Source organism: Abramis brama (assembly GCF_963993115.1).
Source record: "Abramis brama genome assembly, chromosome: 4".
Taxonomy (NCBI): Eukaryota; Metazoa; Chordata; class Actinopteri; order Cypriniformes; family Leuciscidae; genus Abramis; species Abramis brama.
Window position 1 is genome coordinate 8,922,643 of NC_139966.1, and position 24,161 is coordinate 8,946,803.

The 24,161-nt window shown below is 40.7% G+C and overlaps 1 protein-coding gene across 3 annotated transcripts in view; it reads left to right on the forward strand.

The window, feature by feature from the left end:
• Positions 1-24,161, forward strand: part of LOC311081630 (uncharacterized protein) — a 178,215-nt gene that overhangs the window by 65,785 nt on the left and 88,269 nt on the right. For 2 of the 3 annotated variants that reach the window (XM_084112213.1, XM_084112215.1), the window contains exons 4-13: positions 7,946-8,089; positions 8,303-8,353; positions 9,492-11,286; positions 13,620-13,793; positions 13,894-14,067; positions 14,171-14,344; positions 14,448-14,621; positions 14,725-14,898; positions 15,002-15,175; positions 15,280-15,453. In XM_084112213.1, coding sequence (XP_083968339.1) covers positions 7,946-8,089; positions 8,303-8,353; positions 9,492-11,286; positions 13,620-13,793; positions 13,894-14,067; positions 14,171-14,344; positions 14,448-14,621; positions 14,725-14,898; positions 15,002-15,175; positions 15,280-15,453 — 3,208 coding nt within the window. The remainder of the gene's footprint in view (positions 1-7,945; positions 8,090-8,302; positions 8,354-9,491; positions 11,287-13,619; positions 13,794-13,893; positions 14,068-14,170; positions 14,345-14,447; positions 14,622-14,724; positions 14,899-15,001; positions 15,176-15,279; positions 15,454-24,161) is intronic. The other variant, XM_084112214.1, reaches the window with a different exon arrangement.

Consider the following 24,161-nt stretch of genomic DNA (forward strand, 5'->3'; position numbering starts at 1 on the left):
CCCAGGAAGGCGTCCAGGAGGCATCCGGAAAAGATGCCCGAGCCACCTCAACTGACCCCTCTCGATGTGGAGGAGCAGCGGCTCTACTCTGAGCTCCTCCCGAGTGACCGAGCTTCTCACCCTATCTCTAAGGGAGCGCCCAGCCACCCTGCGGAGAAAGCTCATTTCGGCCGCTTGTATCCGGGATCTTGTCCTTTCGGTCATGACCCAAAGCTCATGACCATAGGTGAGAGTAGGAACGTAGATTGACCGGTAAATCGAGAGCTTCGCCTTGCGGCTCAGCTCCTTCTTCACCACGACAGACCGGTACAGCGACCGCATTACTGCAGAAGCTGCACCGATCCGTCTGTCAATCTCCCGTTCCATCCTTCCCTCACTCGTGAACAAGACCCCGAGATACTTGAACTCCTCCACTTGAGGCAGGAACTCTCCACCAACCTGAAGCGGGCAAGCCACCCTTTTCCGACTGAGGACCATGGCCTCGGATTTGGAGGTGCTGATTCTCATCCCGGCCGCTTCACACTCGGCTGCAAACCGTCCCAGTGCATGCTGGAGGTCCTGGTTTGATGAGGCCAACACGACCACATCATCCGCAAAGAGCAGAGATGAAATCGTGTGGTCCCCAAACCTGACCCCCTCCGGCCCCTGGCTGCGCCTAGAAATTCTGTCCATAAAAATTATGAACAGAACCGGTGACAAAGGGCAGCCCTGCCGGAGTCCAACACGCACCGGGAACAAGTCTGGACTTACTGCTGGCAATCCGAACCAAGCTCCTGCTCCGGTCGTACAGGGACCGGATAGCCCTTAGCAAAGGGCCCCGGACCCCATACTCCCAGAGCACCCTCCACAGGCTGCCGCGAGGGACACAGTCGAATGCCTTCTCCAAATCCACAAAGCACATGTGGATTGGTTGGGCAAACTCCCATGAACCCTCCAGCACCCTGTAGAGCAGGGGTGGGCAAACTTTTTGGCTCAAGGGCCACACTGGGTTTTAAAATTTGACAGAGGGCCGGCCCAGTAGCAGATTATGAAACACGATCTCATGAAAGTGCGTATACCACGAATTTTATTTCTCGTGCCATTTATACGCCAAAAATATATTTTTTTTGCGTGCATATGCTGCGCACTGTAAACCCTTTGGTTAGGATTAGGGGTGCGGAGTGCGTGCCTATTACACGCCATTAAAGGGATAGTTCGCCCAAAAATGAAAATTCTGTCATCATTTACTCACACTCAAGTTGTTTCAAACCTGTATGAATTTCTTTTTTCAGCTGAACACAAAAGAAGATATTTTGAAAAATGTCGGTAACCAAACAGTTGATGGACCCCATTGACTTCCATAGTGGAAAAAAAATACTATGGAAGTCAATGGGGTCCATCAACTGTTTGGTTTACCCGAGATTTTTCAAAATATCTTCTTTTGTGTTCAGCAGAAAAAATAAATTCATACAGGTTTGAAACAACTTGAGGGTGAGTAAATGATGACCGAATTTTCATTTTTGGGCGAACTATCCCTTTAAGTGCGTATCATATGCACGCGAAAACTGCGTTTCATAAGAACTACAAATACAATTCGTGGTATTCGCACTTTCATGAGATCGGGCTGGGCAAACACACGTTGTGGCAACGTCTGCGCGAAATTCAACAACTGAGAGACGACATTCTGACAATACATTTTTTATGCTAGATATCCCCCATTTAGCATGTTATGTTTTGAGGTTAATTTTTAATTATTCAGATGTTCGATAATTATAGCCTTTACTTTTTAAATATTGTTTATCCTTATTATTATTTAATGGGCCTAACCGTAAATTAGAAACAAAACACCTAAGTGTACACTTAGAAGAGTAAAAATGACAGAAGGTTACGTTAATTAAACTTTATTAAAACTGCATGGCAATCAATTTGCACTTCCAAAAGTCATACATTTGTGGAAAAAACGAAATAAACGAATATACAAATTTATTTTAAGTATAATAAAATAAAACATAAAAAGCAAATGCAGATCAGAACATTTAATGAACAAAACCGGGTTCTATACATGGCAGACGTCAGGGGAGCGTAGTCGAAAGCCGGGCGATAAAGGTTTTGTAAACGGAATCAGTCAGGAGGATACATCCACAAATCCAGAGTAGCAAAACTAAATAGCAGAAAAATCAAAGGAAAAACTAAACATGTGTGCAAGCGGTTACCAAACATTTTTTTCTCTGTGAGTTTTCAAAAAAAGGAAAAAACATTAACGTGCACCAAGTCTATGCACTTAAGTTGCTGTCTGTTTGGTTTCCATGGTGACGCGTCTAGCTTGTTACGTGACACACCGCAGCCACAACAGCGCTAAATGAATGATGATCTACTTTTATGTCATTTTTCCTTTTTTACATTTGTTAGCTATGGCATGAAATATCTGATATTCCGATTGTCAAATATATGCAACGCAATTTATATATAACGCAAAGTATTGCAAGAAAAAGGCAAAATTAATGCGATCTTAAGACAATTTTTTAAATACTCGACGGGCCGGATTAAACAGCCTAACGGGCCGTATGTGGCCCGCGGGCCGTAGTTTGCCCACCCCTGCTGTAGAGGGTATAGAGCTGATCCAGTGTTCCACGACCGGGACGAAAACCACACTGTTCCTCCTGAATCCGAGGTTCTACTATCGGCCGGATTCTCCTCTCCAGTACCCTGGCATAGACTTTCCCAGGGAGGCTGAGAAGTGTGATCCCCCTATAGTTGGAGCACACCCTCCGATCCCCCTTCTTGAAAAGAGGGACCACCACCCCGGTCTGCCAGTCCAAAGGTACTGTCCCCGACCACCACGCGATGTTGCAGAGGCGTGTCAGCCAAGACAGCCCCACAACATCCAGAGACTTGAGGTACTCAGGGCGGATCTCATCCACCCCCGGTGCCTTGCCACCGAGGAGTTTCTTAACTACCTCAGTGACTTCAGCCCGGGTGATGGACGAGTCCGCCTCCGAGCCCTCAGCCTCTGCTTCCTCAATGGAAGACGTGATGGCGGGATTGACGGCGGGATTGAGGAGATCCTCGAAGTATTCCTTCCACCGTCCGGTGATATCCCCAGTCGAGGTCAACAGCTGCCCACCTCCACTGTAAACAGCATTGGTAGGGCACTGCTTCCCCCTCCTGAGGCGCCGGACGGTTTGCCAGAATCTCTTCGAGGCCGACCGATAGTCCTTCTCCATGGCCTCACCGAACTCCTCCCAGGCCCGAGTTTTTGCCTCCACAACCACCCGGGCTGCAGTCCGCTTGGCCCGTCGGTACCCATCAGCTGCCTCAGGAGTCCCACAAGCCAGCCAGGCCCGGTAGGACTCCTTCTTCAGCTTGACGGCATCCCTTACTTCCGGTGTCCACCACCGGGTTCGGGGATTGCCGCCTCGACAGGCACCGGAGACCTTACGGCCACAGCTCCGAGTGGCTGCTTTGACAATGGAGGTGGAGAACATGGTCCACTCGGACTCAATATCTCCAGACTCCCTCGGGATCTGGTCGAAGCTCTGCCGGAGGTGGGAATTGAAGATCTCTCTGACAGGGGATTCGGCCAAGCGTTCCCAACAGACCCTCACAGTACGTTTGGGTCTGCCGAGTCTGTCCAGCTTCCTCCCCCGCCATCGGATCCAACTCACCACCATGTGGTGATCAGTTGACAGCTCCGCCCCTCTCTTCACCCGAGTGTCCAAGACATACGGCCGGAGGTCGGATGAAACGACTACAAAGTCGATCATCGACCTCCGGCCTAGGGTGTCCTGGTGCCATGTGCACTGATGGACACCCTTATGCTTGAACATGGTGTTCGTTATGGACAAGCTGTAACTAGCACAGAAGTCCAATAACAGAACACCACTCGGGTTCAGATCAGGGGGGCCGTTCCTCCCAATCACGCCCCTCCAGGTGTCACTGTCGCTGCCCACGTGGGCGTTGAAGTCGCCCAGTAGAACGATGGAGTCCCCAGTCGGAGCACTTTCCAGCACCCCTCCCAGAGACTCCAAGAAGGCCGGGTACTCTGCACTGCCATTCGGCCCGTAAGCACAAACGACAGTGAGAGACCTATCCCCGACCCGAAGGCGCAGGGAAACGACCCTCTCGTTCACCGGGGCGAACTCCAACACATGGCGGCTGAGCTGGGGGGCTATAAGCAAACCCACAACAGCCCGCCGCCTCTCACCATGGGCAACTCCAGAGTGGTGAAGAGTCCATCCTCTCTCGAGGAGTGTGGTTCCAGAGCCCAAGCCGTGCGTAGAGGTGATCCCAACTATCTCTAGTCGGAATCTCTGAACCTCACGCACAACCTCAGGCTCCTTCCCCGCCAGAGAGGTGACATTCCATGTCCCTAGAGCTAGATTCCGCGTCCAGGGATCGGGTTGTCTAGGCCCCCGCCTTCGACTGCCGCCCGATCCACTTTGCACCGGCCCCTTACGGTCCCTCCTGCAGGTGGTGGGTCCACGGGAGGGTGGCCCCACGTCGCTCCTTCGGGCTGAGCCCGGCCGGACCCCATGGGGGGAGGCCCGACCACCAGGCGCTCGCATACGAGCCCCAACCCCGGGCCTGGCTCCAGGGTGGGGCCCCGGCTGCGCCATACCGGGCGACGTCACGGTCCTCATTTTTTTTGGCATCATAAGGGGGTTTTGAACCGCTCTTAGTCTGACCCGTCGCCTAGGACCTGTTTGCCTTGGGAGACCCTACCAGGGGCATATAGCCCCAGACAACATAGCTCCTAGGGTCATTCGGGTACTCAAACCCCTCCACCACGGTAAGGTGGCAGTTCAAGGAGGGGAAGTTGAAAGATGTATGATAAATATTATAAATATTAAAAAGGTTACAATTACAATAACAATTCAAGTGTAATCTTTCTTTGTAAAAACTAAAGTATACATTTTATCATATCAACTTTGAAATATGTATGATAAAATGTATACTTTAGTTTTTACAAAGAAAGATTACACTTGAATTGTTATTGTAATTGTAACCTTTTTAATAAAAAAAAATGTACAAGGTAGATGTAAACAAACTATTAAAAGGTAAATATAAGCCTTTTCTTTAAATAATTTTTATTGTGTTTTATTAGTGACAAATTGGGGAGAGGATAAATATTCCAAAACTGAAAATACAGTATGAGAATTAACTGCACAATTACTAGACATGTTTTCCTTGGATATTATAGGCCAATTTTGCAACCACAATTTGTGGAAAAATTAAAAAAATTGAGATGCTTCCAACTGTTGCTCTTGCATTCTTTCTTGTGGCTCAGTGACACACCTGAATGAATGGCTCATTAAGTATGCGGGCCCCATTGTCTTCTCAGGTGCGAACCACTAAATATGCATGATGGTGTTGGAGTGTTGACGCCCACTTCGCATATTGCCTTTCCAAACAGAAAGTGTTTTGCAAAATTTAAATCAATGTATTGTGTTATGTGAATGATTAGGCAGGATGATTTTCACATCATTTTGAAGAAAAAACTCAACATCCATTAGTCAAAAGTCTTATTGACACATATTTAGTATGTGTTTTGTGGCCTTATTTCAGAAACTTTATTTTTTATTTTTTTCAATAACCATGCATAAACATTATTCTCTCAAAAATGCAAACATGTACATTCATGTTGCTCACATATTATGGTAGCCATGTTTGTGCTAAATAGAGTGTAATTACACCTTTGCCATTAATATGTTTATAAGCAACTGAAAAAAGCACAAATGTCAGGGCATGTCAGAACATCTCAAGGACCCCAAAAACACCTTAGACCCCAGAGGTTTAAAGGGATACTTCACCTCTGGAAAGATAAATGTGTATTTAAAATAGGTAATTTATGTAGAAGAAATGTGAAATTATTTTTGAATTTGAAGCTTTCTAGACTAAGAAAAGCCAGAAAATGTATTTTTGGCTTATGTTGATGAAAGACAACAACTCCCAGAATGCACTTGCTTCGCTGCCCTAGGAGGCCACTCCCAAGCCACGCCTACCGGTAAGAGAGCGCAGTTGAACAACAAAGCTAGGCTACTAGCGAGTCTCCGTGATGAGTTTGCCCTGGATTTCGAGATCGCCCAAAATGTCCGGGATTTGGCTTTTGTGTTCTACAGTCGCCATTCATTATGTTTACTGTGGCGAGCAGGACGAGGCTGAGGGCTGCGGGAGAACGGCGCGAGGCCGGTGGCGTCATTACTGAGACGCACCGGTCTCGCATCTCTCACGGAGGAGCGGGAATTTTCTTAGCAATGTCAAAACGCACATCAACCGATCACTTGTTTAGCGTTCATGTAAACACTACATTCAGATTCACCAATCGGAATGAATTTAGTTAGATTGAAACAAAAGGTGTGCATGTAAACAATGGCGACCGCAGAAAGCAAAAGCCGAATCCCGGACATTTTGGACGATCTCGACAGCCGAACATGTCCGGGAAAAAGAGTATGGTAACCCCTACTACTCGGCTTTCTCCTACTACTCAGTTTTCTCCACAGAACAAGAGCCTGTTAACTTAGCTTCCAAAGAAAGATGGCTGAACTATGTGTACATTCTGTGAGTGAGATCCATCTATGGGCGGGTTGAGAACATGCGGAACAGCTCCTCCTACTGGCTGTAGTCGTTAGCCTCTGGCCAGAAAATCCTCCGATGACGCAATATGACGATTTTTGCGTCATCTGAGGATTTTTTCCAGATAAAAAATAAATCTCTCCTCTCAGGGGGATATGAGGGTGGAAAGCACGGTAATTCGAAAATACTACAGGTTTTCTACTAAAATAAAGCTTAATGCTAAATCCTGAAGTATCCCTTTAACCGAAGCTAATTTGGATGTTTTTCTCTATCCCCAATGTCACTTCTCTGTGTTTTACGGCCCTGACGAGAACGTCGGTCTCCTCGGCTGTGAACTGCTCCTGGCAAATCCGCCATTATAATAGCAATCCGCCATGGAACTAGCGCGCCTGCTCTTAAAGGGAATGTGAGATGTCGCTCTGATTGGTTTATTTCACGTTACGCCCAAACCACACCTATGAGTAATGAAGCTACTTCAGACCAACCCATTTTAGATTTGCGTCGGGCGCAAGAGTCATTTATCCCGCCGGTATAATAGCAACAGTGCCCAAGACCCGCCCACAAAGTTACTTGCGTTTCGCACTTGATATTTGCCTTTCTGATCGTTAAAATAGGGCCCTTAATTATTATTTTTTACATCCCCTTAATCCAATCCAATCCAACCAAAATTTAAGCAGAATCATTTATCTCATACAGAAGTCTTCTAGAAGATAAATAGAAAATACAATTTTGATAAAACTTGAAAGATTTGATTTAAACAGTCTTTTAATTTTAAAATATCTAATTTAAACTTTTAAGATTATGCTTTTTAATGAATTTAGTGTGAATAAACCTCTGGAGCGCAGACTAGCTTTACTGTGACGTGTCCCGAGGCTCGTCTGGTCTGTAACTCCTCCGTCTCTGTGAGCGTCTGGAGCTTCAGTTCACACTGTGGTTTATCACTGGAGGATCTGGGAGTGTCTTGCTTATGACAACTTACACTTTTTGGATTGTTTTTTTATTTTTATCATTGCATAAAGAACTACTTCTTCAGCGCTCTGAAAATGTAAGGTGTTTTTATAATTATATGTATTTATTAATTTTTAACCAACTTATTTGTATAACTAAAACTGTTTAAACTGTTTTTGTAACATTTGTTATTATTCAATGAGTTATATATATTTAATTTATAATCATTTAATTTAAAATAGAGATAACTTCCTTTTTATAGAACCCGTGTGTGTGTGTGTGTGTGTGTGTTGCGAGAGTGAGAAAAGAAATGTCACTCCTAAATAATAAATAATTTTTGACACATGCTATATCATAATCACTACTAGCAGTGTTGATGTGTACTCACTGGAAATGTTAAAGTTGTGATTAAGCAATGTAATTAATCTCTCTATCTCTATTCCAGGCCAGATGAGCAGCAATGCTCACACTGGAGTCAGTGTTGATGTGAACGCTGAAACAGCAGCAACTGTAAATGCTCCTGTACTCACTATTAACACCATCACGGGCCCCGTGACCATCAACTACAGCTTAAACACAGCAGGACATGGTAATATAGTATATATATATATATATATATATATATATATATATATATATATATATATATAAAAATAATGACTATAATACAATTCATGTAATGAAAATATGATATAATAAATTGTAATGTTTAAAAATACACAATAACTGTGCTTTCTGAGACACTGTTTATTAACAATCATGTATGAAATAATGCTTCAACTCATTTTCTCTTTCCTCACAGAGCCACAAAAACCCTTAGCGACGGAGACACCAGAGAAACAGTTAGAACAAGGTACAACCATCATTTCTTCATTATAGAGGAGTAGTGATATGATCCACTTACTGTCAAAATGATTGATGGCCCTCTAATTGATTGATGGGTTGACCTTTTGCCCTTGCCCTGATCTTGGCCTAGTGTTGAGCTGCCCTAGTGGTGACCTTACCCTCTCGCTGACATTGTCACCTTTGACCTTGTATCCTACCGGGGGTGGAAATGACCTATGACCATTGATTAATTGGTTATAGGATTATTTATGACCTTGTGAGTATAGGGCTTCCATTGATTCATATTTGAACTTTGATATAATGGAAGTTATATTTTTAAGAGTTCAGCGAGTGAGTGTGGGTGGATCACTGTCAGAGAAACAAATTACTAATGTTGGATCCTCTCACCCCTACTGTTTATATTGTACACAAACAACTGTAAAAGTACCCATTCAGGGAGATATCTAATCAAATTTGCTGATGACACTGCATTAGTTAGTCTCCTTCAGGGGGATGAGGACAGTCATGGACCTGTTTTAAATGAATTTATTTGTTGTTGTGTCAAAAAAAAGGACAGCAACTATACTTCCTTAGGAAGAGGTTGTTATTTAATGTAAGCGTCTCAATCCTAAGAGTGAAATGTGCTGTATAAATAAACTTGCCTTGCCTTGCCTATACAGCCGCTCTGGCGAAAACAGTGATGTCATCGTCCAGCTCAGTTCAGTTCTCATATAATGGTGTCAATGTAGGCAGATCAGTAATATTGTTGAACCCTAACCTAAGCCTACTACAGTACAGACTACATGTCTAGATTGGTGTGCTAGATGTCAGTGTTTAATCAAAAGGCTTTTAATAATGCCCGTCAGCATGACCTGAAGTTATTCAGGAATTTAAAAACTGAAAACAACTGCATTCAAGTCAACAAAGTCAAGGTGTTTCCATCACCATATATGTTGTCAACTTCAGAATACTCAGTGTAAGATGTTGATGAAAACACAATTTCAGGACAAAGTGTGATTAATTTGAATACAGCAGAAGTGCAGTTTTATCATTATTTTTGTAATTGTAATTGCAGACCAGGCTACAAATTACAAATAGGTTTTATTAAGACTTTATGAAAACCATGATCACTTAGTCTTTGCTGTCTTTCCCCTCTTTTTTTAAAGGTTCAACTGCAGATGACAATCAAGCTACTCTTCCCGATTACACAGAGGCCAGCCGCAGATTGAAGAACAAATTAAGACGGGACTACAAGCAGATATTGGTTGGTAATTCACAGACTGGTCATCAGGAATACCTGAACAAAATTTACACTGATTTATACGTGGTGGAGAATGAGACTGGAGGAAGAGTGAACGAGCACGAGGTGAGACTGATTGAATCAAATCACAACCGACTGACTGCCAAGGAGAAGCCAATCAAGTGTAATGACATGTTTAAAGGAAACACAAAGGTACTGATGATGGGGATCGCAGGAGTGGGAAAAACTGTCTCTGTCAATAAATTCATCTTTGACTGGGCTGAAGGAAAAGATAATCAGGATATAACCTTCATTTTTCCACTGCCATTCCGTGAGCTAAACCTGATTACAGAGAACTGCAGTCTCATGGAACTGCTTCACGAACACTTCTTTAGTGAGGATAAAGAATGGCCTTCTCTTCCTAAAGGTGATGGTAAAGTCTTGTTTATTTTTGATGGACTGGATGAATGTCGCTTCCAATTGAGCTTTACAGAGGGTGGCAGATTTACAGATGTTCACAAAAAAACAACAGTGAGTAAGATAATAACAAGCCTCATCAAGGCACATCTGGTTCCCTCTGCTCTCATCTGGATCACATCCAGACCAGCAGCAGCCAGTCTGTTACCCCGAAGATACATTGATCAAGTGACAGAGGTGCGAGGATTTAACAATGAGCAGAAAGAGCAATACTTCAAAAATAACAGCAGTCCTGAGGTTGCTGAGAACCTCATCAGTCACATCAAGAAATCCAGGAGTCTGTACATCATGTGCCACATCCCCGTCTTCTGCTGGATCTCTCTTATTGTTCTTCAGCCTCTACTGGCTCAAGAGAGAAGTGACAAAACTCCCACAACTCTCACAGGGATGTACACAAGCTTCTTAATTTCTCAGCAGCAACAGATGAAAGAAAAATACAACCGTGATAACCCTGAACCTAAAGACAATGCAATGTCTTTTGATCAGATTATTCTGAAGCTTGGGAAACTGGCCTTTCAACAGCTGGAGAAAGGAAACCTGATTTTTTACAAAGAAGATCTTGAGAAGTGTGGACTAGATGTCAGTGAAGGTTCATTGTACTCTGGGTTATGCACTCGAATGTTTCAGGAGGAAAGGGCTTTTTCAGACACACACATTTACAGCTTCGTACACCTCAGCGTACAGGAATGCCTCGCTGCTCTCTATGTGTTTTTTGTTAACAAAGACAAGAAAGCAAACCCATTTTTCCCATTCTGGGAAATGACACAGAAACTCTCCACAAAGCCACTCTTTCAGCTTCATAAGGCTGCAGTCGACAAGGCTTTAGAAAGCGACAACGGACACCTGGACCTTTTCCTCCGGTTCCTCCTGGGTCTCTCACTGGAGTCCAATCAGAGTGACCTGAAGGAACTACTGCCAGGACTGGAACTGAAAACAGAGAACGTTAAAGACACTGTTGACTATATCAAAAAGAAAATAGAGAAGGAGAGATCAGTAGAAAGGACCATCAATCTCTTCCACTGTCTGAGTGAACTGAAAGATAACTTTGTGGAGGAAATCCAGAAGACTCTGAGCTCAGGAAATCTTTCAGGACAGAATCTGTCCTCTGCTCAATGGTCTGGTCTGGTGTTTGTGCTACAGATGTCAGAAGAGACTCAAGAGAAGTTTGAACTGCAGAAATACAGAAGATCTGATGAAGCTGTGATGAGACTGCTGTCAGTGATCAAAAACACCAGAAGAGCACTGTAGGAGGCTTCTTTTCAATCATTTATATGCACTGTTAGTCATTTTAATTGGTCTTAATCTTACACAGGTAATTTGCTGGCCAAGACTCTTCAGATAAGACTCTTCATATAAATGTATCAATGAGTGTGATGATATGAAATACCAAAGTACCTCCATTATCAGGCAGGTTGGGTCAGGGATCAGACAAAACTCAGCAACCTGAGTTTTAACCCATTTTAATATTCCTAATTTTATCATAAATTAAAGAAAATACTGGTTTTGATTTTAAAAAGATTTTTTTTAACTTTGGATTTTTTTATCTTTACTAGGGATGTACCGATATCACATTTCCCAGAACAAGTTCGATTCCAATACTTTCTGGTACTTGGCGATACCGAGTACCGATACCGAGTACAGATACCTGTATTTTCATTGCATTTGTCATTTTTTATGTATTGGGTAGAGAAACCAAAATAACATAAATCATATGAGTTGGCTTAATTAGTTTAACAAATATATATTTCCTTCAGTTATTTCCATGCTTAAGCCTGTTAAAATGTATTGTATGATCTTCTATTACTCTCACTGTTTATTCTATTGCTCTGTCATATTTTATCTATCATTTAACAGCACAGCACATATTTAGAGCAGCTCCAGCAGGGCTCAGTGCTGAGGATTAGGTCAGCGGTAAAAATAGATACCAGTAAAATATCACAATTCTCTATTACAATTTTGATACTACAGCAAAAACGACCTGCCTAATTAATGTCAATGTAAAACATTATTAAAGGATTAGTTCACTTTCAAAAAAAAATTTGCTGATAATTTACTCACCCTGATGTCATCCAAGATATCCATGTCTTTCTTTCTTCAGTTGAAAAGAAATTAAGATTCTTGAGGAAAACATTCCAGGATTTTTCTCCATAATGGAATTCAATGGCAACCAACTATACCAATGTTCAAAGAAGGTTCAGATGTCCATCTCAATGCAGCTTCAAACTCTCTACACGATCCCAGTCGAGAAATAAGGGTCTTATCTTGCGAAACGATCAGTCATTTTCTTCACGTTGGAAAGGTCGTGAAAAAAATACAAATAATAATAATAATAATAAATTCAAAACAAACATGTAGGACGATTTTAAAGTTGGAGGAGAAAATGAGATGGAATTTTTCACCCTTCTCTGCCTTTATGAACCGGAGTAAACAGACAAATAACTTAGATGATGTGATGATTGGTTGCCATTGAAGCCCATTATATGGAGAAAAATCCTGGAATGTTTTCCTCAAAACCCTTAATTTCTTTTCAACTCAAGAAACAAAGACATGGACATCTTGGATGACATCAGGATGAGTAAATTATCAGCAAAACTTTTTTTGACAGTGAACTAATCCTTTAAGGACAAGTAAGCAGTCAATAATAAAATAAGAACAAATAATCAAATTACAAATAGCACAAAAAGAACAAAGAAAGGCCACAAATGAAATAAACAGTGTTTTAGAGTTTTTCAGGTAGGCTAGGTCAATAGTTTTCAGGTACAGACATTTAAATAAAGCAATCAAATGTGAAATAACACTGCTTTTTTATTGCTGTATACATTAAATATAGATGGATCTTTACAAAGTTACAAAAGGTATTCATTCTAGAGCAGTCAGTGATTTCTTTGTCCTTTATTGTTTGATTAACATTAAAACACACCAGAAAGTTTATTAGACTGCTGCCCCTTTATGACCGAATGCACAGATCCCATATGAATATACTGTCTACGTTCACTTGAGATATAACTGACTATGTTTACTAGGATACTCACCAAGACGGGCGTTTTTACATAATTTTGTGTGAATTTGTCCTTACAAGCGCAAGACGTGAAAGAGAATTCAATTCAGTATTCACGCGTTGTCTGAGACAGCAGCAAACAGTGTTACAGATGTTTGCGTTCATGAAAAGTCTTGACTTGCAAACGTCCTGTAATAATTTCCGGAACCACTTGTTATACATAAAGCAGCTAACAGTTCATGTTTTATTTAAATATATGATTTAGTTTTAATCCATGACAAGTGTGCTGAGTGAACGATCAGCAATCATGAGCATGCAACATAAGTGCGCTCCCCCCCCCCCTTTCTTTGTCTGGACACAAACACTGTACACACGCTGCCTGGTATTGGTTTTTGGTATCAGAGCATTTTTTTGAGTACGAGTACCCAAGCGCAGTATCGGGCCCGATAACGATACTGGTATCGGTATAAGTGCATCCCTATTGCTTACATCACTTTAGTCAAAGGTTTTTCCAAATTATTATAAACCCTACCTAAGAAGCATTACTATTGCATTACTGTTGTTTTGTTCTCCACACAGGCTACACAGCTGTAATCTCACTGCTCAGTGCTGTGAGAGTTTGTCTTCAGTTCTTCAATCCTCAAACTGTGTCCTGAGAGAGCTGGACCTGAGTAACAATGACCTGCAGGATTCTGGAGTGAAGCTTCTTTCTGATGGACTGAAGAGTCCAAACTGTCATCTGAAGATACTGAGGTTTGAGTTAAAATACTTTATTTTGTAACAAGTTAATTACTAAATATCCCACTGCTAAGATTTATTCTGTATGCAATTACATTGTGTTTTTCTTCTTCAGATTTCCCACATGTAATCTCACTGCTCAGTGTTGTGAGAGTTTGTCGACAGTTCTTCAATCCTCAAACATCTTTCTGAGAGAGCTGGACCTGAGTAACAATGACCTGCAGGATTCTGGAGTGAAGCTTCTTTCTGATGGACTGAAGAGTCCAAACTGTCAGCTGGGGATACTGAGGTTTGAGTTAAAATACTTTATTTTGTAACAATAAGTTAATTACTAAATATCCCACTGCTAAGATTTATTCTGTATGCAATTACATTGTGTTTTTCTTCTTCAGATTTCCCACATGTAATCTCACTGCTCAGTGTTGTGAGAGTTTGTCGACAGTTCTTCAATCCTCAAACATCTTTCTGAGAGAGCTGGACCTGAGTAACAATGACCTGCAGGATTCTGGAGTGAAGCTTATTTCTGATGGACTGAAGAGTCCAAACTGTCATCTGAAGATACTGAGGTTTGAGTTAAAATACTTTATTTTGTAACAATAAGTTAATTACTAAATATCCCACTGCTAAGATTTATTCTGTATGCAATTACATTGTGTTTTTCTTCTTCAGATTTCCCATATGTAATCTCACTACTCAGTGTTGTGAGAGTTTGTCGACAGTTCTTCAATCCTCAAACATATTTCTGAAAGAGCTGGACCTGAGTAACAATGACCTGCAGGATTCTGGAGTGAAGCTTCTTTCTGATGGACTGAAGAGTCCAAACTGTCAGCTGGGGATACTGAGGTTTGAGTTAAAATACTTTATTTTGTAACAATAAGTTAATTACTAAATATCCCACTGCTAAGATTTATTCTGTATGCAATTACATTGTGTTTTTCTTCTTCAGATTTCCCACATGTAATCTCACTGCTCAGTGTTGTGAGAGTTTGTCGACAGTTCTTCAATCCTCAAACATCTTTCTGAGAGAGCTGGACCTGAGTAACAATGACCTGCAGGATTCTGGAGTGAAGCTTATTTCTGATGGACTGAAGAGTCCAAACTGTCATCTGAAGATACTGAGGTTTGAGTTAAAATACTTTATTTTGTAACAATAAGTTAATTACTAAATATCCCACTGCTAAGATTTATTCTGTATGCAATTACATTGTGTTTTTCTTCTTCAGAGTTCCCACATGTAATCTCACTGCTCAGTGTTGTGAGAGTTTGTCTTCAGCACTACAATCCTCAAACTGTGTCCTGAGAGAGCTGGACCTGAGTAACAATGACCTCCAGGATTCTGGAGTGAAGCTTCTTTCTGATGGACTGAAGAGTCCAAACTGTCAGCTGGAAATACTGAGGTTTGAGTTAAAATACTTTATTTTTTAACAATAAGTTAATTATTAAATATCCCAACGTCTAAGATTTATTCTGTATGCAATTACATTGTGTTTTTCTTCTTCAGAGTTCCCACATGTAATCTCACTGCTCAGTGTTGTGAGAGTTTGTCTTCAGCACTACAATCCTCAAACTGTGTCCTGAGAGAGCTGGACCTGAGTAACAATGGACTGCAGGATTCTGGAGTGAAGCTTCTTTCTGATGGACTGAAGAGTCCAAACTGTCAGCTGAAGATACTGAGGTAAATGTTTGTAAAATAATTAATGAAATACTATCACAATAAATGATTTTGTCAAAGAATGTGGCATCTGCTCTCAGTGGAATACAAGAACAAGAGACAAAAACAACATTTGCAGGAATGGGATTTTTTCCATATTTATACAGATATCCGTATTGTCAGAGTTGAGAAGTATGACCCACGTTTTTCAAATACATCCATTTCATGCATGGTTTGCTTCTGATAGCACAGAAGGCTAGTAGCACCATCTAGTGGCTGTGTACGGGACACCATGAACATCTCAGCCAGGGTTCAAAATTTACACCACATGCCAAATGGCAATTTTATGAAACAATGATACCCACAAGTTGGCTAGCAATCTCTTCCTAAATTCTAGCAAGCAAGCAAGCAAATTTATTTACAGTATATAGCACAATTCATATATTGACGCAATTCAATGTGCTTTACAAAAAATAAATAATAACATTTATAATAATACAAGATACAAAAGAATACATATAAAAAATAAAAAAATGTAGGAAGCTGTAAGGTTGAACAGTGTGATTAAGTATAAGTTCTCAGTCATAAGCACGTGAAAAAAGAAAAGTTTTTAACCTAGATTTAAAAATCGATACGTTTGGGGCACGTCTAAGATCTTCTGGTAGTTTATTCCAGTTGTGTACAGCATAAGTGTTAAACGCAACTTCTCCATGTTTAGTTCAGACTCTGGGCTCAACTAGCTGACCTGTGTTCATAGATCTAAGAGCCCTGCTCGGTTTATATTCTTCAAACATATCAGAAATATACTCAGGTCTGTAACGATATTAGCTCTGAGGGGAAATATTAATAATAATCCATAATTACCAATTATGATTAATTATTAATATTTGGGTCAGTTAATTAGATTAACTTTGAGGTAAGCCAAATTAATATTACAATCAATTAATCAGTTCCAAAGAACTCTTTGATTATTCATTTATTCTAAGGAAAATGTATTGTTCATGGTCGCTGAAAAATAATTATTCCTTATGTACAGCAATTAGCATGTAGCAAGATCAAAATCGTAAAAGGGACTTTGTATGCAAACAGAGGATCAGAAACCAAATTCATAATCGTGCACAAATTTTATTAACTAAATCACAAACATAACTAACACTAAACAAACATAAATACATTCATACATCCATACATACATGCATAGGTAAAGGGGTGAGTGGTGTGGAACAGGAAATAGAACTATGGAATAAGATCTCAGTATGAGAAGAAGAACCATCAGCTTATTTCATAGCAATCTCATCAAAGAATACTTGCATGGCAGTTGCAATCGTGGTCAATTCTTGGAGTGTTTGAAGATTGAATTTGTTGATGAGTCTGTGGCCTTGAAGAAGAGCATGGTGGCTTCGAGCACATGGCTGTTGTGAGTCGAAGCCTGCTGAGGGCACGCTGGACGGCGCGGCGCCCCCAAGTGCCGAGAAGACCAGGAGTGGATCGTTGTGTCAGTGATGGTAAAGTTGCCATTGTTCTCGGAAGAAATTGAAGAGATTGAAGAAATGTCTGACTCCCTTTTGGGAGTATGAAAGTTCCCCCCCCTTTTCCCAGTAACAGCAGAAACTGCGTTGTTGTCGGCTGAGAATCGCTGAGAGAGAGAGAGGCAGGGCTAACGGAAGGGCCTTTTAAAGCTTAACCAAAAGGCACGACTTGAACCAATCAGAAAGAGGGAATTTCTGGCGGGAGTTTCCTTTGTGGGAAAGATTTACAACGCTGTCTCAAGCCCTCTTTTTCTGTTCATTAATACTCAGATAGATATAACAAATCCACACTGCATTCTAAGAGAAGGTGATGTACATCAAAGCGTGAGTCATCAAATGAGGATTAATTTGATAGGAGACATGATACAGGTAAAGTTACAATGACCGTTGGTTGTATAATAAAATACATACCATGGTGTATACATAATAGGACACAAAACATCACAATCATTCACACAGTTTCTGGGATCCACGTTCATTTCTAGATCAGTTAGTTTCTGATTAATGCAGCGAAGTTTGCATAGAAGATTGTTTCTGTCCCCCCATTGTCTCTCTCTTACACATGCAGCCACATACCTTTTGGTCATAAACCCCCCTGTGTTTCCTGTAACAAGACACCATCCTGCCAGGGTGTTAGCGTCATTTGGGATGTTAAGTTTTGGTGAAAGTTTCACAGTGAGTTTGCTGGATTATTCATTAAACTAGATGTACCGCAGGGCGGTACAAAATATGACCGCCGCTCAGGCCTGCACTGGCTTTCCACAAAAATAAATGACGTGGAGCAATTTGGCTGTATTGCGTGTTTATGTATATACCTAAAAAAAGTAGTAGTATGTGCATGTCTGTGTGTATGTGTGTGTGTTTGTGTATGTGTGTGTCTGTGTGTGTGTGTGTCTGTGCGTGTATGTGTGCGTGCGTACATGTGTGTGCGCGTGTGTGTTTGTGTGTGTGTGTCTGTGCATGTGGATTTGTATGTGTGTGTATGGGTGTGTGTCTGTGCGTGTGGATGTCAGTGTGTGTGCATGCTTGCGTTTGTTTGTATTCCTGCATGTGTGTGTGTGACAGTATCATCCTAAACCAGCAACCCTTCGCTCAACACCACCATCTACAGGCCGATGAGTGTACAGTCACTAAATGTGCACATAAATGAATTTATTTTATACCCCCCCATGGATGAAATTCTACGAAACTTAGCATACCCCCAGAGGATGTCAAGTTAATCATACACATGAAATATGGTGCAGTTCTGAACATCTCAACTGAAGATAGGGGCGATTAAAGTAGAATAATATTGCATTTTCATTTTTTATGGGAGGGGCGCAAATCACAAATGAGTGATTATGGGCTAGGTTGATGTGGGCCCTTAAGAGCAACATACCATAAAAATGTCTTCATCCTCGGTGCCACGGTTCAGGTAGTTATTTAGGAAAAACTGCATTTTTTGGGTTTGGGGGGGCCCAGCGCGGGGGGGGAGTGGCCCCCTGGGACCAAACGAAATTTTTCCGTAAAAGTCTAGTGGGGCTACATGCCCACCAAATTTCATGTTCCCCGGTGTTTCGGTGTCCCTGGTATCGTTGACGAAAAAATTCAGTAGATGACGAAAAAAAAAAAAAAAAAACTTTGACAATCGATTATGGGCTAGGTTGATGTGGGCCCTTAAGACCAACATACCATACAAATTTCTTCATCCTCGGTGCCACGGTTCAGGTAGTTATTTAGGAAAAACTGCATTTTTTGGGTTTGGGGGGGCCCAGCGCGGGGGGGGGAGTGGCCCCCGGGGACCAAACGAAATTTTTCCGTAAAAGTCTAGTAGACCAACATACCATAAAAAATTCTTCATCCTCGGTGCCACAGTTCAGGTAGTTATTTAGGAAAAACTGCATTTTTTGGGGTTAGGGGGGGCCCAGCGCGGGGGGGGAGTGGCCCCGGGGACCAAACGAAATTTTTCCGTACAAGTCTAGTGGGGCTACATGCCCACCAAATTTCATGTTCCCCGGTGTTTCGGTGTCCCTGGTATCGTTGACGAAAAATTCAGTAAGGTGACGGGAAAAAAAAAAAAAAAAAACTTTGACAATCCCTATATGACCGCTTTCGCTAGCTACGCTAGCGGCGGTCATAATAAATTAATTGTGTGTGTCCGATTGGTCCAGACGCTACAGGTCCTAAACCATTCAGCGATTTATAAACTAAAACCACCACTTTGAAATCTATTCTGTAACTGACTGGAAGCCAATGCAAAGTTTTAAGAACCGGAGTAATGTGTTCTGTTCTCTTAGTCCTGGTTAACATTCTAGCAGCAGCATTCTGAATAAGCTGCAGCTGTTTTACAGTCTTTTTCAGGAGAAAAGTTACAGTAGTCAACCCTACTAGAGATAAAAGCATGGATGAGCTTCTCTTGGTCTTTTTTAGACATCAAGCCTTTGATTCTAGATATATTTTTTAAATGATAGAATGCTGTTTTGGTGACCACTTTGATATGACTGTTAAATGTAAGATCTGAATCTATCACAACAGATTCTATCAATACTAGCAATAAATGTTTGAGACAATTGGATATGGCTTAGTATGAATATAAACATGGCCGGATTTACCTCATATTGTGACATAAGCAAAATCAAATTGGGGCCCTCCACACCGCATGACCAAAACTGCTACTTTGAAAGGAAATGAGGAAAAAAACACTTTAAAAAAAACAATTAAACACTGTGATGTCAAATTTGATATTGTGGCTTTATATGTGATCATATTACTTGAATGTGTCACTATAAACTTTACCAAAATCAAGCTCAAATGAAGTTGGGAAGTTTTTGTCCAGTGAATGTTGTGTTTTTTCGTCATTAGAACGGCTGTATCTGAGGCAGTCAGTCCGTCACAGTCACACTTTCATCTGCTTAAAGGTTATGAAGATTATTGTAGCTATGTGGCCGCTCGTTTTTTCCCCTGTTTTTAACGATAGAGATGTGACGGAGTTAAGAGGTTTAACTGACAGTGTTAAGTAGGTTTCTGGACTGTATTGGCTGGTTTGGACCATCACGGGGCATCGGTAAGAATGCACAAAAGTCCAAAAGTCCAATCACTGTTTTTAATCGTAGGTTCAAGTCATCAACATACTTAGTGCGGTGCATGAAAAGATGCATGTGATATTAAGGGTGTGTGAGTGTGGTTTCTATAATAAAAACAGAAATATAAATAATCAGTTTACAGTAATAAATGATAAACATTTCACTCAAAAAGAATAAACGCGTGAGGATACATGGCTATAAATGTAAACAATTGACTATTTATATACACGTGACTATCGTCTTACAACCATTTCTCAATTGAGTGTAATCTTCACAATCCACATAATTATGGCTTAATAACATCTGTAAAGTGTAAACACTAAAGTAAACATATGGAAAATATGAGTCGTTATCGTTATTTCACTTATACAGCGCGCATCGGAACACACGTGCAAAGATAATGCACAGTCATACCCCTAACATTAGCTTCAAGGAAATCCGAAAACACTCAACATCAGAACGTTTCAACACATAATACAACAAATAGCAATATAAACAAGATTAAAGACGGTATATGTGGAAATTAAACTTACTTTCAAAGTTACGCACACTCATCTATGGCTTGAATACACACAAGCCCTCCACAGCTTTCAAGCGAAACATAACCAGTTGCGTCAAACTCTGGGGGCGGGACTAAGTTACGACTGTCAATAATTCACAACCCACCAATAAGAATTAACTTACTGAGCCTTTTCAACAGACAGTTTAAGAAGACAATGGAGTTACGAAAATTGGTCACAAGCAGTGTTAATTTCGTTGACGAATAATTTTCGTCATTATTTTCGTCAGCGACATTTTTTCACAGACGAAAACGAGACGATAACTAAATAAAAACTAGTTTTGAATGACAAAAACTATGACGAAAATCTATTGACATTTTCGTCAACGAATAAAAACTAGACGAAAATGTTAGATAGTGACGATTTGGGAAGCGATCCAGTCAGAACTGATGTCCTACGTTTGTGGTAGATGCGCACATTTGTACTGTGACGTGATCTACCCAGCGGCACACAAGTTGGCATGCGCTGCATGTCTCATAAAACGTTAAATCATGTAAACGTCTGGGAGAATAAGTAGAGCAGACATGTAGATCTGAATAAGAGTGACAACGCAAAAAAGAGCTATATTCGGTACGGTTTTCTGTGCGCACACACCCGACCCGAAGCGTGCAGCCATGCACATAGACACTTAATAATACAGCGCGCGAGTACAGAATTGAGCTCTCTTTCGTGTCTGAATGGACAAATACACAAAACAAATACACAAATACACAAAACAAATACGAGATTTTAATTTCTGCCCCGACTTGACGTCAAGACGGGGCAGGATATACCATATATGGACACTGCCGACCTATGCTGCAGGAAGCCCGCCCTGCCCCTCTCCCCCTCATATTCAGTCGCGAAAGATGCAGAAACTTAGTGCACACGTGAGTTGCTCTGTTGTTGACTGCCAGAATCAACATGTAAATGTGTTTTCTCTCCCAAGAACGGACCAAGCAGTCAGGGACCAGTGGATTAAATTCATTTTTAATGACGCGGTTCCTACAACCCTTCCCACTGGCTTAAGGTTAGGTGTCTGTGCTAATCATTTTACACCGGAATCGTTCATATATAATACATGTATATTATAACTGTGACAACATATAATTGTATTGATTTTTTTATAGAATAGATAAGGATAGATAAATAAAACAAACAGTCAAGTAATAATAAACATAAAGAAAAAGATCACGTTACATGTCTGTAGAAGAAAAATATTGAATGTCTAAAAAACCACAACGTGAAACAAGGCAAAAACACCACATGATAGCAAACGTTGATCTCAATAAGCACTGTAAGCTGATAAAAAAAGTAGACTACATCTCTGTTAATGTAATCTACATTAAATAAAAGGTATAATGTATGTCTCAGTCAAAATTATTGTTTTTACCATTCAGAGACATCTTGATGTAGACGTCCTTCCATCGACTCTACATCTTCCCTTTCCAGCTCAGGTTCAGAGTCTGGCTCATACATATACGGTTGAATTCCGTAGGTCGCGGCCAGGTCAGGTTCATTCACAACTTGCGCCATGATGTCATTTTGGAATGATATGCTGAAGTTACCTACGGTGTCAACTCCCCTCCTTCCTGCCACCAATCAACGCGCCCCTCATTTGCATTATTAAAATGACCGTCCACGCCAAAATATCGCATCAGATCTCGCGAGACAATAATGCCTTCAGAAATAAGGGTCAGAAGAGCTCTGTGTTTATTTTTTTTCCACTTTTCTTTTTTAGAAGGGCCTGAAAGACTATAATAGAGCGTGGGTATCCAAGGTAATACTAGGTTATGACTCCTTTAATATTGATCAAGCAACAAAAGAAAAAGAGAAAAGCATTCACTGCTCGTTAAAAGCTTTAATAAGGATTAATTATATTTAATTCATACAAATAAATATGTCTGCTTGAAAGAATAGAGAATGATGTATGCAAGTAGTTATAAAGAATTCATATATCATTCATTGAAAAAAGACTTCTACTTTAGGAAAAGTGGTTTTATTTAATTTTAATTTTAAAGTTACAGTAGTTAAATCTGTATCTGTATTGCACGTTCAAACTTTAAAATCATTCATATTAGCAGGTTAATATATGTTTTCTCCGGGAGTATATTGGAAATTTTAGAGAAATTCTAAATAAATGCATTTAAATTTAAACCCATTATATTTTAGTCGACTAAATCTACTGTAGATTTAGTCGACTAAAACTAGACTAAAACTAAAACAATTCAGATGACTAAAATATGACTAAAACTAAATGGCATTTTAGTCAAAAGACTATGACTAAAACTAAATCAAAATTTGCTGTCAAAATTAACACTGGTCACAAGCTCTTTTTAACCCCCTGAGGTCGGCGGTATCGCCGGCGATACCAGCTCGCTTTTTTTTTATCAGTGTAAAAGAGACTCAGAAATACTCTGTTGACTTTGATTTTCCATAGGAGTTTCATACATCAATCGATCCTGTTAAGTGTGTATTTTTTTTGTGTATACTCACAATAAAAACAAAGTGTTGTGCTTTTTGCCAAATAAAGAAAAATAAACACGAAGTGAGTTCTGCCTTCTCTCTGTCAGTGAAGTCCATTCTGAAACGCGTCCGAAAATGAACCATAACTCAGCGAATACTCAGTCAAACAGTCACACAGGCACACAGGCATGAAGCTTGAATTCTCTTCTTTTAAATGAAGTATTTTTTATAAAAAACAAATATTCTCAGTTTATGTAATATGAATGAAAAGAGAGAGATGTCAGTCGTTCTCATCTCAGCTCATTATGTTTTAATGTGACTCCGCCCACGGAGAGCGCGCACTATTCAAACGCAAATGTGAGGCGATCCTGCAATCCTGTGAAACGCCCTCATCAGCTGGATAACACACACCGCGAGTAATCAGAGTCATGTACTTTACGACGCTGTGAGGAATAATACTATCTTGATAATAATCCTGGAAAATTTACCTCAGAAGTTCTGGAAGTTTCATTTCGAGGAGCAACGGATCCGACTGAGGAATAGGTCAGTTCTATTTTTTCTTTGTTCTAATCGCAAAACACCCTCACACGCGAGCAGCTCATGATCCTGTTTTCAGTGCTTCAGAGTCAGGATTATCATGGAGAGGAGTTAATGAAAATCTGTTTCCATATCCCCTCACTCTTCCTAATCTGCCCTAAACATTCACCATGTTCTTTAGAATAACGTTGCCTCTAATTAGGCCTGTAATTTTAGAAGGTGTCTGTCACGGCCAGCTCTTTCCCGACGGTAACATAAAGAGGATTACACATAGAAGCAAGCGTTTGCATTGCAAGATTATTTATTAAGGAAAAAATGATCTGTTACAGAAATATAACACAATGTCTAGGGATTTAAATAAACAAGAGAAAATAATAGTCCAATGGGCCAATAAATGTTGATAAAGAAAAGACATACAAAAAAAGAACAAATTGGAGCAAACGACTTCTCTGGAGAACTAAGTTCCACCCATAAATTATCCAATTAACAGTGACTTCACAGTGGAATGAAATACTGCCACCATCAGGTAGAGAACAAAAAGACAGGGTCGTAAAAGTATATATATATACACTATATAACAAGTTGTATAGCGGAATCCC